The sequence below is a fragment of the Pleurodeles waltl genome, chromosome 3_2 (assembly GCF_031143425.1).
Source record: "Pleurodeles waltl isolate 20211129_DDA chromosome 3_2, aPleWal1.hap1.20221129, whole genome shotgun sequence".
Classification (NCBI taxonomy): domain Eukaryota; kingdom Metazoa; phylum Chordata; class Amphibia; order Caudata; family Salamandridae; genus Pleurodeles; species Pleurodeles waltl.
In genome coordinates this window covers 15,456,388-15,471,569 of record NC_090441.1, presented here as the reverse complement: position 1 = coordinate 15,471,569, position 15,182 = coordinate 15,456,388, and the positions used below count along the sequence as shown (strand labels likewise).

Genomic DNA, 15,182 nt, shown 5'->3' with positions numbered 1-15,182 from the left:
GGGAGAGACCTCTTCATGAGCCTAAACAAGATATAGTGGACTATGTACTAGGCCTACGTTCAAGGATGGCAGAGTATATGGAAAAGGCAAGTAAAAACCTTGAGGCCAGCCAACAATTCCAGAAGTTTTGGTATGACCAAAAGGCTGCTATGGTTGAGTTTCAGCCAGTGCAGAAAGTCTAGGTTCTGGAGCCTGTGGCTCCCAGGGAACTTCAGGACAGATGGAGTGGCCCTTACCCAGTGCTAGAGAAGAAGAGTCAGGTCACCTACCTGGTAGACCTAGGCACTAACAGGACCCCCAAAAGGGTGATCCATGTGAACCGCCTCAAACACTTCCACAACAGGGCAGATGTGAATCTGTTGATGGTAACAGATGAGGACCAGGAAGCTGAGAGTGAACCTCTCCCTGATCTCCTCTCCACAGACCCAAAAGATGGCTCAGTTGCTGGAGTGATCAATTCAGACACCCTCTCTGGCCAACAGCAATCTGACTGTAGGAAGGTCCTGCAACAGTTTGCTGAGCTATTTTCCCTAACCCCTGGTCAGACACACCTGTGTACCCATGATGTGGACACAGGAGACCGCATGCCTGTCAAAAACAAAACTTTCAGACAGTCTGACCAAGTTAAGGAAAGCATCAAGGTGGAAGTCCACAAGATGCTGGAATTGGGAGTCATTGAGCACTCTGACAGCCCCTGGGCTAGCCCAGTGGTCTTTGTCCCCAAACCTCACACCAAAGATGGAAAGAGAGAGATGAGGTTTTGTGTGGACTACAGAGGACTTAATTCTGTCACCAAGACAGATGCCCATCCCATTCCAAGGGCAGATGAATTAATTGACAAACTAGGTGCTGCCAGATACTTAAGTACCTTTGACTTGACAGCAGGGTACTGGCAAATCAAAATGGCACCAGGAGCAAAAGAAAAGACAGCATTCTCCACACCTGATGGGCATTATCAGTTTACTGTTATGCCCTTTGGTTTAAAGAGTGCCCCTGCCACCTTCCAAAGGTTGGTGAATCAAGTCCTTGCTTGCTTGGTGTCCTTTAATGCAGCTGTCTTTAGCTCCAGCTGGCAGGATCACCTGGGTCCACCTGAAGAAGGTTTTGAAGGCCCTGCAAGCAGCAGGCCTCTCTATCAAGGCATCCAAATGTCAGATAGGGCAGGGAACTGTGGTTTACTTGGGACACCCTGTAGGTGGAGGCCAAGTTCAGCCACTCCAGCCCAAGATCCAGACTATTCTGGACTGGGCAGCTCCAAAAACCCAGACTCAAGCCAGGGCATTACTTGGCTTGACTGGGTACTACAGGAGGTTTGTGAAGGGATATGGATCTATAGTGACACCCCTCACAGAACTTACCTCCAAGAAAATGCCCAAGAAGGTAAACTGGACTGTAGAATGTCAACAGGCCTTTGACACCCTGAAACAAGCAATGTGCACAGCACCAGTTCTCAAAGCTCCAGATTACTCCAAGCAGTTCATTGTGCAGACTGATGCCTCTGAACATGGGATAGGGGCAGTTTTGTCCCAAACAAATGATGATGGCCTTGACCAGCCTGTTGCTTTCATTAGCAGGAGTTTACTCCCCAGGGAGCAGCGTTGGAGTGCCATTGAGAGGGAGGCCTTTGCTGTGGTTTGGTCCCTGAAGAAGCTGAGACCATACCTCTTTGGTACTCACTTTGTAGTTCAGACTGACCACAGACCTCTCAGATGGCTAATGCAAATGAAAGGTGAAAATGCAAAACTGTTGAGGTGGTCCATCTCCTTACAGGGAATGGACTTTATAGTGGAACACAGACCTGGGACTGCCCATGCCAATACAGATGGCCTTTCCAGGTTCTTCCACTTAGAAAATGAAGACTCTCTTGGGAAAGGTTAGTCTCATCCTCTTTCGTTTGGGGGGGGAGGGGGTTGTGTAAGGAAATGCCTCCTTGGCATGGTTACCCCCTGACTTTTTGCCTTTCCTGATGCCAAGTTATGATTTGAAAGTGTGCTGAGGCCTGCTAACCAGGCCCCAGCACCAGTGTTCTTTCCCTAACCTGTACTTTTGTTTCCACAATTGGCACACCCTGGCATCCAGGTAAGTCCCTTGTAACTATTACCCCTGATACCAAGGGCCCTGATGCCAGGGAAGGTCCCTAAGGGCTGCAGCATGTCTTTTGTCACCTTGGGGACCCCTCACTCAGCACAGACACACTGCTTGCCAGCTTGTGTGTGCTAGTGGGGATAAAATGACTAAGTCGACATGGCACTCCCCTCAGGGTGCCATGCCAACCTCACACTGCCTACAGGTATAGATCAGTCACCCCTCTAGCAGGCCTTACAGCCCTAAGGCAGGGTGCACTATACCATAGGTGAGGGCACAAGTGCATGAGCACTATGCCCCTGCAGTGTCTAAGCAAAACCTTAGACATTGTAAGTGCAGGGTAGCCATAAGAGTATATGGTCTGGGAGTCTGTCATTCACGAACTCCACAGCACCATAATGGCTACACTGAAAACTGTGAAGTTTGGTATCAAACTTCTCAGCACAATAAATGCACACTGATGCCAGTGTACATTTTATTGTAACATACACCCCAGAGGGCACCTTAGAGGTGCCCCCTGAAACCTTAACTGACTACCCATGTAGGCTGACTAGTCTTAGCAGCCTGCCACACACCAGACATGTTGCTGGCCACATGGGGAGAGTGCCTTTGCCACTCTGTGGCTAGTAACAAAGCCTGTACTGGGTGGAGGTGCTTCTCACCTCCCCCTGCAGGAACTGTAATACCTGGTGTTGAGCCTCAAAGGCTCACCCCCTTTGTTACAGCACCCCAGGGCACTCCAGCTAGTGGAGTTGCCCGCCCCCTCTGGCCACGGCCCCACTTTTGGCGGCAAGTCCAGGAGAGATAATGAGAAAAACAAGGAGGAGTCACTGGCCAGTCAGGACAGCCCCTAAGGTGTCCTGAGCTGAGGTGACTCTAACTTTTAGAAATCCTCCATCTTGCAGAGTGAGGATTCCCCCAATAGAGATAGGGATGGGCCCCCCTCCCCTCAGGGAGGAGGCACAAAGGGTGTAGCCACCCTCGGGGATAGTAGCCATTGGCTACTAACCCCCCATACCTAAACACACCCCTAAATCGAGTATTTAGGGGCTCCCAGAACACAGCAAGATAGATTCCTTCAACCTAAGAAGAAGAGGACTGCTGAACTGAAAAACCCGCAGAGAAGACGGAGACACCAACTGCTTTGGCCCCTGCTCTACCAGCCTGTCTCCCCACTTCTAAAGACACTGCTCCAGCGACGCGTTCCCAGGGTCCAGCAACCTCTGAAGCCTCAGAGGACTACCCTGCATCTAGAAGGACCAAGAACTCCTGAGGACAGCGGGTCTGTTCACCAAAGACTGCAACTTTGCAACAAAGTAGCAACTTTGAAACAACAGAAGTTTCCCGCTGGAAGCGTGAGACTTTGCACTCTGCACCCGACTCCCCCGGCTCAACTTGTGGAGAACAAACACCACAGGGAAGACTCCTTGGCAACTACGAGACCGTGAGTAGCCAGAGTTGACCCCCCTGAGCCCCCACAGCGACGCCTTCAGAGGGAATCCCAAGGCTCCACCTGCCCGCGACTGCCTGCTTCAAAGACCCGACGCCTGGTAAAGGCACTGCACCCGCAGCCCCCAGGACCTGCCGGATCCGAACTCCAGTGCAGGAGCGACCCCCAGGTGGCCCTCTCCCTTGCCCAGGTGGTGGCTACCCCGAGGAGCCCCTCCTTGCCTGCCTGCATCGCTGAAGAGACCCCTTGGTCTCCCATTGAATCCTATTGCGAACCCAATGCCTGTTTTCACACTGCACCCGGCCGCCCCCGTGCCGCTGAGGGTGTACTTTCTGTGCTGACTTGTGTCCCCCCCCCCAGTGCCCTACTTAACCCCCCTGGTCTGCCCTCTGAAGACCCGGGTACTTACCTGCTGGTAGACTGGAACCGGGGCACCCCCTTCTCCATTGAAGCCTATGCGTTTTGGGCACCTCTTTGACCTCTGCACCTGACCGGCCCTTAGCTGCTGGTGTGGTAACTTTGGGGTTGCTCTGAACCCCCAACGGTGGGCTACCATGGACCCAAACTTGAACCCCGTAGGTGGTTTACTTACCTGCAAAAACTAACAAACACTTACCTCCCCCAGGAACTGTTGAAAATTGCACTGTCTAGTTTTAAAATAGCTATATATCATTTGTGTGAAACTGTATATGCTATTTTGCTAATTCAAAGTTCCTAAATGAAATACCTTTCATTTAAAGTGTTACTTGTAAATCTTGAACCTGTGGTTCTTAAAATAAACTAAGAAAATATATTTTTCTATACAAAAACCTATTGGCCTGGAATTGTCTCTGAGTATGTGTTCCTCATTTATTGCCTGTGTGTGTACAACAAATGCTTAACACTACCCTCTGATAAGCCTACTGCTCGACCACACTACCACAAAATAGTGAATTAGAATTATCTCTTTTTGCCACTATCTTACCTCTAAGGGGAACCCTTGGACTCTGTGCATGCCATTTCTTACATCGAAATCGTACATACAGAGCCAGCTTCCTACACTGTCCATGCAGGGGTTCCACTGTGAAGTGTGACTGGCTTCCTCTGATGTGTAGGGAGTGTTGCGTTGTGGTACTTGGCATTGTGCTTGGTATCTGTGCATTTGGGGGTGACTGTGTGGGGTGGTGTGTCATGTGGGGTGTGGGATGGGGTTGATTGGAGAGAGATGGGTGGTGGGGACACATGCTAGGCAGGAGTAGCTGATGTCTGGGTGGGCTGTTGACTTACCAGTTGATCCCTCCGATGATTCCAGTGAGGTCCTCAGGATGCATGATGTCCATAACCTCCCCCTCCCGGGATGTCAGCTTATGGGGTGGAAGTGGGGCCCACCGCCAGTCTTGTTCAGGGCGATCTGCTGCCTGGATGCCATTGGAACGCACCTTCCCCCGGAGGTCATTCTACCTCTTCCTGATGTCCAACCTTGTGTGTGGACGTGTGCCCACTGGGTTGACCCGGTCAACGATCCTCTGCCATAAGTCCATTTTCCTTGCCATCAATGTTTGATGGACTTGGGCTCTGAAAAGTTGTGGCTCTACCCTGATGATTTCATCTACCATGACCTTCAGCTCATTGTCAGTGAAACATGGGTGCTTTTGAGTTGCCAATTTGGTGGTGTGGGGGTGCTTGGTTGTGGATGCAGGTTGGTTATGGTGTTGGTATCTGTGCCTGGCCATAGGCAGACAACTCCATATCTAATGGCAGAAGATTATTATGAGGAGGAGACTGCATCCTTGTGCAATAGGGGCTTCGGGGAGTATATTACTGCAGTGTTTCCTAAACTGTAGTTGGGTCACGAGCTGATTTTTGGTGGGTTGCCGAAATCCAAACAACAAATAAAGATGTCTTTAAATTCTGTTTTCATCTTGTCACATTTGCAGTGCTTCACAGACAGGGGCCAGACTTCAGGCTGTCATTTGACAAATTGCTGCTTATTTTTTAACATGAACATTAGAGTTTACAAACTCCTCTCACTTTGCAAACAGAGGAAACAAGCTAAAGTGAATTATGTGATAATCTTGCTGGGGTACAGGTAGTGTGAAAGGAAAGTCTGTATTATATTTTTGGTAATGGACAACAAAATGTAAGTACCGGAAATGAACTGTACTAATTCAGCAATTAGGTAAGAAAAAATGAAGCCCATTTTTCAGTAATTCTGAAGAGTGATGGTTACTTTAAATATTGCAGATGCAAGTCATTAATGTTCTTCTTTAAACCAATGAGATAAAACTGCCATTGAAATAAGCCAACTGCAATTAACTGATTTGAATCTCAATAGGGCAACTCAGTTTTTAGCACGTGTGAGGTTGATTAAAAGGAGTCCTTGTATTCTTATGTGCGATTTCAGCACTTGTTCTTTACATATTTTAGTACTAGAGTAAAACTCAACATGAAGCAGCATTTTTACATTTTTAAATGTTGAATATAGTCCTGCTTCCACTACCATTAATGTGAAATTATGCCTTGGTTAATCCCCTAAGCATATTTAATTTTGTTTGTAGACTGTTTATATGCTGCTATTTAGTGGTTAATATGGATGATATTTACATATAATCATTTTTTTTCTAAGTAACTGATATGACAGATAGGGGAACACAAAGTCTGAGAGCACATGATTTGTCCCGAATCATGTATCTGAGATAAAATGTTGATGCTGGAATTGGAATACAGGTCTTCTGTTTCTACAGTCAAGAAGCACTACCCACTAGGATACCCCCTTTAATATCCAGGGCAGCCCAATTAACAGCATTTGGTTACATACGGGGATAGGTGGAAGAGATTTTAAAATATTGAATGTTACTAGACTCTCATTTGAAATCTGAGATTGTTTTTTTTTCCCAACATGGTCTTATTTTGCCTTCCATGAAGTATTTACCAGACTCTCATTTGAAATCTGATCCGTACAAGATATTCTTTTTTCAACATGGTCTAATTTGACTTCCATGATATATATGAGTATTTGTGCTTCTTTACTTGCACCTTCAGGGCGAGGGAATTCACTCATGTGGACTTTGAAATTATTGTCTTGGGATGCAAAGATTATATTAATCTTGTTTCTGTTTCAGACCCGTGCTTGTGCCCTTCAAGTATTATCGGCCATTTTAGAAGGTTCGAAGCAGTTTCTTTCAGTTGCCGAAGATACCAATGACCACAAGCGAGCTTTTACTCCGTTCTCTGTGACTCTTGCTTCTAACATACGGGAACTGCATAGATGTCTGCTGCTGGCGCTGGTGGCAGAGTCCTCTTCACAGACACTTACACAAGTCATTAAGGTAAGCCTTCTATGGAGTAAAAAGTGAAACTGATTTCTGATCTAGTGCACAGGGGCAGTTGATGCTTCTTCTGTGCTACCTGCTTTACTAATGCCTGCAGCACTTTCTTTGGAGAAGGATTGGTTCACACAAAACCCTGCATGTATGGGAGTGGTTTAGTGGCTCTGTGACTTAGTAGAGGATGTCTTTCCTTGGATAGAATTAGCACTGTTGAAAGCTAATGGTCTGTGGTGGGATTCTTGTAAGTGTTGTGTTAGAAAAACTTTTTAACAACAGCTCTGAGATCCTGTAAAAATAGTACGACTTCAGTTGCAATTGTCTTGCAGTCATTAGGTTGGAGACATCTTTCAGTCCACACATTCTTTTACCACGGCAACTAAACATTTTGTTCTTTTTTCCTCTTGGTTCCCTGGGGCTTGGTTTTCCTTTCTCACAACACATCTTCTATTATTACTGTAACATTTTCAAACTTTTGCTTTATATTTTTCTTTTAGCTTTTAGATTGAAGTTACATTTGAATTCTATTTCAAAGTGTGAGTAATCTTTGGGCGTCTTGTGGACATTTTGAAGACATTCTTTTACAGCCTTATCTTGCTTTTGTTTTTTTAGTGTTTCATTAGATGTCCATCTATATGACTATTTTCTTCTTTGCAGCTTCTAACGTTTTTTTTTAGCACCTTTTTTTCTAAAAGTGCCCTTGTTCTTTGTGTGCCTCAATATTGCTGTGAGGAACTTGGTGACGACCAAATATATGGCTGCGTTACAGGTCTCTACTCATTTCATGATGATTCAGTTTTGTTTTCTTAATTGTTCAAAGTGATTAAAGAGAAGGTTAATTCTTCATATTGCCAAGATATAAAACACTACTACAGACTCCATTCCTTTAAATGATACACTGTGTAGATCTTCACTCTTTACTTATGCAACCTATCAACATTGATTTTATGTCCAGAAAACTGGCTTCATCTAACAAGTGTAAGTTTCTGACTTACAGCTTTGCAACATCATTCATTGTTATAGCAGCAGGAAACTTCACCGTTCTTAACAACAGCTCTGAGATCCTGTGAAAATAGTATGACCTCAGTTGCAATTGTCTTGCAGTCATTAACTTGGAGACATCTTTCAGTCCACACATTCTTTTACCACGGCAACTAAACATTTTGTTCTTTTTTTCTCTTGGTTCCCTGGGGCTTGGTTTTCCTTTCTCACAACAAATCTTCTATTATTACTGTAACATTTTCAAACTTTTGCTCTATATTTTTCTTTTAGCTTTTAGATTGAAGGTTGCATATTATTTGCCTGCTTTAAGAGGTTTGTGTCCACATCTTTGGCTCCTGATTTATCGTTCTCAGTGGTTTTTTTTGTAATATTTCTGGCAGCAAGTGCCCTACTGTTGATTTCTACTGATCTCTTGTAGTTATTGTTCGGGTTATCTTCCCTTATTGTTTAAAGAATATTGTGTCATCCTCTGTCTTGTTATGGCTTGAAGAAAACCCTGCAGTTTGCTCTTTCATTGAATATGTTCTAGTCCAATAATGGCAGCTGTGTGTGAAGTTCTGAGAAGATGTTACTTTGGTCAGTACACCTGTTGTCTTGAAAGTTGTTGGGTGATCCGTGAAACGGGGGTGTAAATAAAGCTGGGGGGGCAAACACTTTGGTACTCTCCACAAGACCCACCTACAGCCCAAACCTCTGAATGGAATTACACCAAATGTGGCACAAACCTAGATTCTGATCTGCAGATCATGCTATTTGGGGTTTGGTGTAAATCCGTTTAGTAGTTTCTGAGGTATTAGAGATTAGAAAATATAGATATCTAGCGCTGTGGATTCGGATTCACAGATGCGGGAGAAAAACAAGGCCCTGATTGGCTGGCCACTACCCGAAGAAAAGTTGCAGCTGCTATTCTGTTTGTTGCATTGATTTGGGGGGGAGGGAGATTTGCCCAGTTATGGGTTTTTTTCACCTGATTTGCGGATCCACAGATCCTGGATTCGCAAATCCAGGGAAAAATGTAAAAAAATAAATAAATAAAAAAACACCCACTGCATCCAAACTCATGCTGTGCACAGCTTGGGTTTGGGTGCATGCATGAGGGTTGGCCGCTGGACCTGGCCATAGGTCAGGCCCTGTGGCCAACCCTTGTCGCACATGGCCTTTTGCGCTGCTTATATTTACACTTGTGCAGGCTAAAAAACTATAGAAATTCACTGAAACAACCAAATGTTAGAGGGACGTTATTGTTAGGTTCTGAATTTACATGCATAAAATCTTAGAAATTCAGCAGTTAGTTATTTCAAGGAACTATAACTTGTGCCCGTGCCATGCACTGGTAATTACCGCAGATATTTCAGCACTCATGACAATTTCTGTAATGTCATTATTATAATAAATATAAATGAAATATCAGCAGTCAAACTATTGCTAGTTATGGTTTCCTTAGGGCACGACTTATAGTTACTTGAAATAACTCTAACTGATGATTTTCTAAGGTTTTGTGCAAGTAAATTCAGGACCTAACTATAACGTCCTTGTAACCTTTGTTTTTTTGTTTTTTCAGTGAAAAAAAATATATATATATATCATACAGGCAGTACCTCACAGTTATTTATATTTCCAGGCGTGCTGATGGAAGGTTTGCAACCTAGGACACTAGATGAAATTTCCCTTTTATGAAGTTGCTACTGATATAAAAAAATTCACATTTTAAAGTTATAATTTTAAATGCTGGAATAGGCTCCCTGATGCAGTGCTTCAGGTTCTCCTTTGCTGAGATTGAATTGAAATAAGGACTGCTTGCTTTAGTTTGCAGTCTTTTTGTGGGTTACAGTATGATAAGCTCTCCAAGTCGGTATGCAGGGCATACACTTTTTATAGCACAAGGCAGAGAGATGTCTTTCAAACTGTCGATTCACTATGCACATGTGAGCCACAGTATTAAGCTGAGGTACAAGCATTTCGAAATGGCTTATGTTTAAGTAGTAGTTTTTGTGCATTTATTATTGCTGGTCTTTTGCAATTACTGTTTAATCATTAGTTAGGCTTAACCTTTCCCTTGAAAACATTTTCCCCACTAGTTGACGATTGTGATAAGCTTTGAAACCAGTTGGGTTATTTGTCATATTTTTATGTAATTTCAGTGCCTTGCAAACTTGGTGTTGAATGTGCCTTACAGCCGTTTAAAACCTGGACTGCTCACAAGAGTGTGGAACCAGATTAAGCCTTATATTCGACACAAAGGTTTGTGTTCAACTCTATTTTCCTTGCTTCTGTATTCAGTACATAATATGTTTATCATCAGTTTAGTACACCACACATACTTCATTCTGTGTACACCTGCCTTAAAAGCCTACTTTTTGTAGCATTTATGTTAAATTGAATGGTACGTTTTGCTTAGCATCTATGATTTTTTTTTTTTTTTTGACAGATGTCAATGTTCGCGTGTCTAGCCTCACTTTACTGGGGGCCATGGTCTCTAGTCAAGTTCCATTGCCAGAGGCCCAGCTGCTTCTTCAGCAGCCAAATTCTTCAGGGCTTCCAGTCAGCGGTACCGCCACTCCACGACGCTTAAATGACCCTGAATGGTGGCAAAAGACACCAGTTTTAGAGCTCCAGGGAGAGCCTTCGCAGACTTCTGATAACTTGCCTACAGAACCATGCTGGCTCATTCGCCTATGTATTTCAATTGTGGTGCAACCCAGAGAAGATTCCCAGTCAGACTGCGATCTTAGCACTACATCTGGAAGTGTATATGAACCATCACCTGTGCGTTTGGAATCCTTACAGGTATGTTGCTGCGTTTATCAAATATTATTTTTTAGTCTTATAAGCATTAAATATTGTAAATAGTAATTTAGACTTCATTATTGTCATGTTTTCTGTGGCGGGGAGGAGTAAGGAAATTTGAGTAAGATTTACTATTATGTTGTCTTTTTTAATTTTTAACCATACATGTTTATTGACTTTCATTCTGTGGCTATAAATCAAACAGTAATAAAACAACATGCAATAATCTTGGCTCAGTGTGAACTGGATGTATTATTGCAGTGTGTATGCATTAGCGATGACGTTCTGGCTATTGCATTCCCTGCCTACACATTTGTATAATGTAAAGTTAAAGGGAATATCAGATGTGCATCATATAGGAAATAGGGAAGGAGTGAATACAAAGTGGGTGTATCGTACCCCATTCTACTAACACACCTTTAACAAAACCCTTACTGTTTCAGTGGTGCTACACCCCTCTTTGATAGCACCAATAAGCCCTCAAATTAGAGCATATTATATCTCTGCCCTTGGCACAGATACGGTTCCTGGCACTTCAGTCCCTTCCAGCCCTGCTCCGAGCCTCAGTGAGGCTACAGATGATGCCCAAGATATTGAGTTCCTTTTTGTGGATAAGTACCAAATACATTGTGTTGTTATGTGCCCCCAACCTAATCATCTTCTCTGTTTAATATTCTGATTTGGGCAGATATGTTTATACGTTGTCCCAGGGTTCCTTCCTTGCCACCAAAAACACAATCATTAACGTCCTTCTCGTTTTTTTTGTCCTGTCATTGTCATCCAGAATATCATATAGTAGGGCAACTATTGACCCTTTCAAAACACTGTTATACACCTCTTCTGCCATATGCAACACCAGTCACTTTTTAGTATGATTCTAGGTCCAGGCAATCTCATTCTCTATAAATAATATTCCCTACACCTTTTCTGTCCCAGAAGCTGTCTTCAGTTCTTAATTTATTCTCTCTTTAGGAGTTGTTATAATGATTTTGTTTACCTGGTGTGCAAAATGGTTGTGTGTGTTTCTGGAAACAAACCAAATTGGTGAAACTGGTTCTGACAACCTCTTAATGTCAGACCTGTTTCTTCCCTTTTTATGACCTGTTGTAAGTATTGTGGCCTTTTAACCTTGCCCATTGCACGTCCATCACTTTTATTCGTTCCTGGGCTCGCCTTTCAAAAATCACTTGATGTAATTGGTAAATGCTTTACGGTAGTCCCGCCTTGAGGCTGTTTTTGTCATGCCTTGCAGACTGCCTCTGTTACATGGACTATTGCACGATTGCTGATAAACTTCAGCATGGGCGAACCAGTTTTTTCTTTTGTCTCATCTCTTCGTGGCTGCATGGGGGCCATGGCGCTCACAGCACGAACAGGCACAACACAGTGAACTCGATCAGCGGTATTGGAGCACTAGTCATTTTGTTCACAGTTACCTAATCAGAGTCATTTCTTGTGGCGGTCCCCTTAAAACACTTAAAATTGGTAAATCTGCAAAGCAAGGATCCTCAAAGCAAAAGCGACCTTAAAATGCTATTTTTATTGTGGTGTCCTCTATGAGCTGGTCTGAGTGTTGTAGTCAACATACTATAAAATGGGTGGCACAAAAACTCCCATCATGCTTTGCAAGGCAATACTTTTACAAAAGATTTTTTCTCCTAACTTATTTTCAATTTATGTGGCAAGAAATGTTCAGTTAGGAATTTACAACGCTAATAGCTCTAACTTGAGCCAATGCAATACCCCTTGTGTTGCAAATGCTTGTTAGTTTTTATTCTGGCTTGCATTGCCTTCATTCTCCTTATTTTCTGTTGTTCTTTGCTTTGTGACTAACTGCTGGAAGACTGCCCCCACCACAGTTGGAAGCCACCTTCAGGCGGTGTTGGCAAAGGGGTTGACAATACTTTTCCAATTTTCCTTTTTGTTTTTGGGCCCTTCCTATTTACAACTTGTTGGGAAATGCCTCCTTGGCATGGTTACCCCCTGACTTTTTGCCTTTGCTGATGCTAAGTTTTGATTTGAAAGTGTGCTGAGGCCGCTAACCAGGCCCCAGCACCAGTGTTCTTTCCCTAACCTGTACTTTTGTTTCCACAATTGGCACACCCTGGCATCCAGGTAAGTCCCTTGTAACTGGTACCCCTGGTGCCAAGGGCCCTGATGCCAGGGAAGGTCTCTAAGGGCTGCAGCATATCTTATGCCACCCTGGGGACCCCTCATTCAGCACAGACACACTGCTTGCCAGCTTGTGTGTGGTAGTGGGGATAAAAAGACTAAGTCGACATGGCACTCCCCTCAGGGTGCCATGCCAACCTCACACTGCCTATGCAGTATAGATAAGTCACCCCTCTAGCAGGTCTTACAGCCCTAAGGCAGGGTGCACTATACCATAGGTGAGGGCACAAGTGCATGAGCACTATGCCCATACAGTGTCTAAGCAAAACCTTAGATATTGTAAGTGCAGGGTAGCCATAAGAGTATATGGTCTGGGAGTCTGTCATTCACGAACTCCACAGCACCATAATGGCTACACTGAAAACTGTGAAGTTTTGGTATCAAACTTCTCAGCACAATAAATGCACACTGATGCCAGTGTACATTTTATTGTAACATACACCCCAGAGGGCACCTTAGAGGTGCCCCCTGAAACCTTAACCGACTACCAGTGTGGGCTGCCTAGTTTTAGCAGCCTGCCACACACCAGACATGTTGCTGGCCACATGGGGAGAGTGCCTTTGTCACTCTGTGGCTAGTAACAAAGCCTGTACTGGGTGGAGGTGCTTCACACCTCCCCCTGCAGGAACTGTAACACCTGGCGGTGAGCCTCAAAGGCTCACCCCCTTTGTTACAGCACCACAGGGCACTCCAGCTAGTGGAGTTGCCTGCCCCCTCGGGCCACAGCCCCACTTTTGGGGGCAAGGCCGGAGGAGATAATGAGAAAAACAAGGAGGAGTCACTGGCCAGTCAGGACAGCCCCTAAGGTGTCCTGAGCTGAGGTGACTCTAACTTTTAGAAATCTTCCATCTTGCAGATGGAGGATTCCCCCAATAGGGATAGGAATGTGCCCCCCTCCCCTTGGGAGGGGGCACAAAGAGGGTGTACCGACCCTCAGGGCTAGTAGCCATTGGCTACTAACCCCCCAGACCTAAACACGCCCTTAAATTTAGTATTTAAGGGCTCCCAGAACCTAGGAACTCGGATTCCTGCCACCTAAGAAGAGGACTGCTAAGCTGAAAAACCCTGCAGAGAACACGGAGACACCAACTGCTTTGGCCCCAGCTCTACCGGCCTGTCTCTTCCCCCCCCCCCCCCTCTAAAGAAACTGCTCCAGCGACGCTTTCCCCAGGTACCAGCGACCGCTGAATCCTCAGAGGACTGCCCTGCTCTAGAAGGACCAAGAACTCCCGAGGACAGCGGCCCTGTTCACCAAAGGCTGCAACTTTGAAACAAAGAAGCACCTTTGAAACAACTTGCGTTTCCTGCCGGAAGCATGAGACTTGACACTCTGCACCCGACGCCCCCGGCTCGACTTGTGGAGAACAATCACTTCAGGGAGGACTCCCCGGCGACTGTGAGACCGTGAGTAGCCAGAGTTGCCCCTCCCCCCCCCCCGAACCCCACAGCAACGACTGCAGAGAGAATCCCGAGGCTCCCCCTGACACCGACTGCCTGCTTCTAAGATCCGACGCCTGGTAAAGACTCTGCACCCGCAGCCCCCAGGACCTGAAGGATCCGAAATACAGTGCAGGAGTGATCCCCAGGAGGCCCTCTCCCTTGCCCAGGTGGTGGCTACTCCGAGGAGCCCAAACACCCCCCCCCCCCCCTTGCCTGCCTGCACCGCTGAAGAGACCCCTTGGTCTCCCATTGATTCCTATTGCGAACCCAACGCTTGTTTGCACACTGCACCTGGCCGCTCCCGTGCCGCTGAGGGTGTACTTTCGGTGCTGACTTGTGTCCCCCCCCGGTGCCCTACAAAACCCCCCTGGTCTGCCCTCCGAAGACACGGGTACTTACCAGTTGGCAGACTGGATCCGGGGCACCCCCTTCTCCATTGAAGCCTATGCGTTTTGGGCACCACTTTGACCTCTGCACCTGACCGGCCCTGAGCTGCTGGTGTGGTAACTTTGGGGTTGCTCTGGCCCCCCCAACGGTGGGCTACCTTGGACCCAAACTTGAACCCTGTAGGTGGTTTACTTACCTGCAAAAACTAACAAACTCTTACTCCCCCCAGGAACTGTTGAAAATTCCACTAAGTGTCTAGTTTTAAAATAGCTATGTGTGATTTATGTGAAAACTGTATATGCTATTTTTCTAATTCAAGGTTCCTAAAGTACCTACCTGCAATACCTTTCATTTGAAGTATTACATGTAAATCTTGAACCTGGGGTTCTTAAAATAAACTAAGAAAAGATATTTTTCTATACAAAAACCTATTGGCCTGGAATTGTCTTTGAGTGTGTGTTCCTCATTTATTGCTTGTGTATGTACAACAAATGCTTAACACTACTCCTTTGATAAGCCTATTGCTCGACTACATTACCACAAAATAGAGCATT

The 15,182-nt window shown here is 45.2% G+C and overlaps 1 protein-coding gene across 2 annotated transcripts in view; it reads left to right on the top strand.

Moving 5' to 3' along the window:
* HEATR6 (HEAT repeat containing 6) overlaps window positions 1-15,182 on the top strand; it is a 249,963-nt gene that overhangs the window by 151,612 nt on the left and 83,169 nt on the right. For both annotated transcript variants that reach the window (XM_069226594.1, XM_069226593.1), the window contains exons 10-12: window positions 6,637-6,843; window positions 9,984-10,083; window positions 10,271-10,629. In XM_069226594.1, coding sequence (XP_069082695.1) covers window positions 6,637-6,843; window positions 9,984-10,083; window positions 10,271-10,629 — 666 coding nt within the window. The remainder of the gene's footprint in view (window positions 1-6,636; window positions 6,844-9,983; window positions 10,084-10,270; window positions 10,630-15,182) is intronic.